The sequence below is a fragment of the Diabrotica undecimpunctata genome, chromosome 3, assembly GCF_040954645.1.
Source record: "Diabrotica undecimpunctata isolate CICGRU chromosome 3, icDiaUnde3, whole genome shotgun sequence".
Classification (NCBI taxonomy): Eukaryota; Metazoa; Arthropoda; class Insecta; order Coleoptera; family Chrysomelidae; genus Diabrotica; species Diabrotica undecimpunctata.
This window is the reverse complement of record NC_092805.1, coordinates 87,561,754-87,564,043: the sequence shown is the minus strand read 5'-3', so window position 1 is coordinate 87,564,043 and position 2,290 is coordinate 87,561,754. Positions and strand designations below refer to the sequence as shown.

The following is a 2,290-nucleotide window of genomic DNA, read 5'->3' as shown; positions in this document are numbered from 1 at the left end:
CGCGCAAGCCCCAAAAATCGTTTGATTTGTGGACGAAAAACCGACAACATTCAGTTTGTAGACCAACGCTGGCCGCCAATCGCAAGTTTATGCCAAGTGGTCCTGTACACGTTGGCCCAACTGCCCGGCCCAACTGATCGGCCCAACGTGTACTGGGGCTATTAAATTGTGGCAGATTGACAGTTAACCTCCAGTCACATATGGGTTGACTGTGCTACCGAAGTGAAGGAACGTCGACGGAGAAAAGAAGAGGAGATCAGAGCAGCTGATGGCTCTCAGAACACGATCACACGACGAGGTGACAACGAAAAGAACTCTTACAGTTTTCTTACTTGTTTTTAGTATGTAGTTTATTGTTAATAAATCAATAAAACAGTTTAAAGTGTGCCCCGACTTACAGGCCACATTGGTAACCCCGAGAAAAAAAAACTGTAAGTACAACGTTTTATACACAACTATGACAAACACCGACCAAACAATGCCAAACAATATGAATATTACACCGTGCGAAGGCGATGATCACTCATTAATTGCACGGGTAGGCATTAAAGCGCCAGAGTTTTGGCGCATTGAACCAGAACTATGGTTTCTCCGGCTAGAAGCGCAGTTTCGACAAGCCAAAATCACAACTGACAACTGTAAATTCGATCATACTGTTGCTGGTTTAAACAGTGAAGTACTTATAGAAGTAGCAGACATAGTAAAGAATCACACTGCTGGCAATGCCTATATACAACTAAAAACTCGACTTCTCGACAGGTATGGCACCAGCTCAGATGAAAAGATCCACCAGTTCATGGAACTCACTCTGGGTGACTTAAAACCCACTTAACTACTCCATGGAATGCAAGCTTTGGCAATGGATAGCATTAGTACGCAAGTTCTCAAAAATTTTTGGTTGGACCGCCTACCACCTTCAGTTCGAAGCGTTATATCTATTCTTGATGGAGACCTAGAAGAACTTGCTAAGACAGCCGATACGTACTTCCGGTGTTCCAGTTTTCCAGTCATGGTTGTTGCCAAAAGCTCTACCTTAAACAAAACAGTGGCTGCATTGAGTGACCAAGTGAATAATTTATCCAACAGATTAACTGTAGCTGAAGAAGAGCAACGGATTCATGGTCAAGAGTACCAAGTCATCATCTGACAAACAGTGTTACTACCATCGAAGATTTGGTGCACAAGCAAAGAAATGTAGACCACCCTGCAATTTTACAAAAAACGATCAAAGGGCGCAGTAATGGCGGCAACCGCAGCTCCTCACATACCACGCCGCCTCTTCATTACCGATAGTGCTCTTCAACCTCAGTTTCTTATTGATACAGGGGCAGACCTAAGTGTGCTTCCACGTAAAATCTGCACTGCGACTCAGCCCAGCACTGTATGCCTGTATTCTGCCACCGGATCATATGGTCAGAAACAGCTCACACTAAACCTTGTTCTAGGCCAACCTGTAACATGGACATTTGTAGTCGCAGATGTCACCACACCCATACTAGGAGCCGATTTTCTGACGTACCATGGCATTAGTGTAGACATGAGAAACAAACGACTAGTAAGTCCAAGTATGTCAAACAGTATTACCTGTGTGTCTCGTCGTGTTAGGTTGCCAGAAGTAGGCTTATCCACTGCCCATCCTTATGATCGTCCAACTGTTGCTATAGCAGAGGATACTGAAAGAGTCCAGCACTATATTGAGATTCGAGGTACACCAGTTTTTTCTAAACCACGAAGACTTCCACCAGACCGTCTTCAAGCTGCACGAGCAGAATTCAACAAGCTGATGCAGGCAGGCATTATCCGACCATCAAAGTCATCCTGGGTCAGTCCGCTTCACTTAGTTCAGAAGTCCAATGGACGATGGCGTGCCTGTGGAGACTTCCGCCGTTTAAATGCTATGACGAAACCAGATCGCTACCCTATACCGCACATCCAGGATTTTGCTAACCAGCTACGTGGTAAGAAAATTTTCACTTGCATCGACTTGGTACGTGCTTTTTACCAAATTCCAGTCCACCCGAAGGTTGTCCAAAAGACTGCTGTAATAACCCCCTTTGGGCTGTACGAGTTCCTCCGAATGCCGTTCGGTTTGCGAAATGCTGCCCAGACGTTCCAGAGATACCTCGATCACCTTTTTCGAGAATGCTCATATGTGTATGTATACATTGACGATATTTTGGTTGCCTCGGAGACTGAGACTGAGCATGAGCAACACCTGGCATCAGTACTTCGGATTCTAAAGCAAATGGACTCCAAATCAACAAGGATAAATCAAAATTCCGTAAACGTG

At 44.8% G+C, this 2,290-nt stretch overlaps 1 protein-coding gene across 1 annotated transcript; it reads left to right on the top strand.

Moving 5' to 3' along the window:
- Window positions 1-457: 457 nt before the first annotated feature.
- On the top strand, window positions 458-832 carry LOC140435949 (uncharacterized). Its single transcript, XM_072524660.1, has one exon. It carries the CDS (start codon window positions 458-460, stop codon window positions 830-832), a length of 375 nt encoding a protein of 124 aa, XP_072380761.1.
- Window positions 833-2,290: the final 1,458 nt, after the last annotated feature.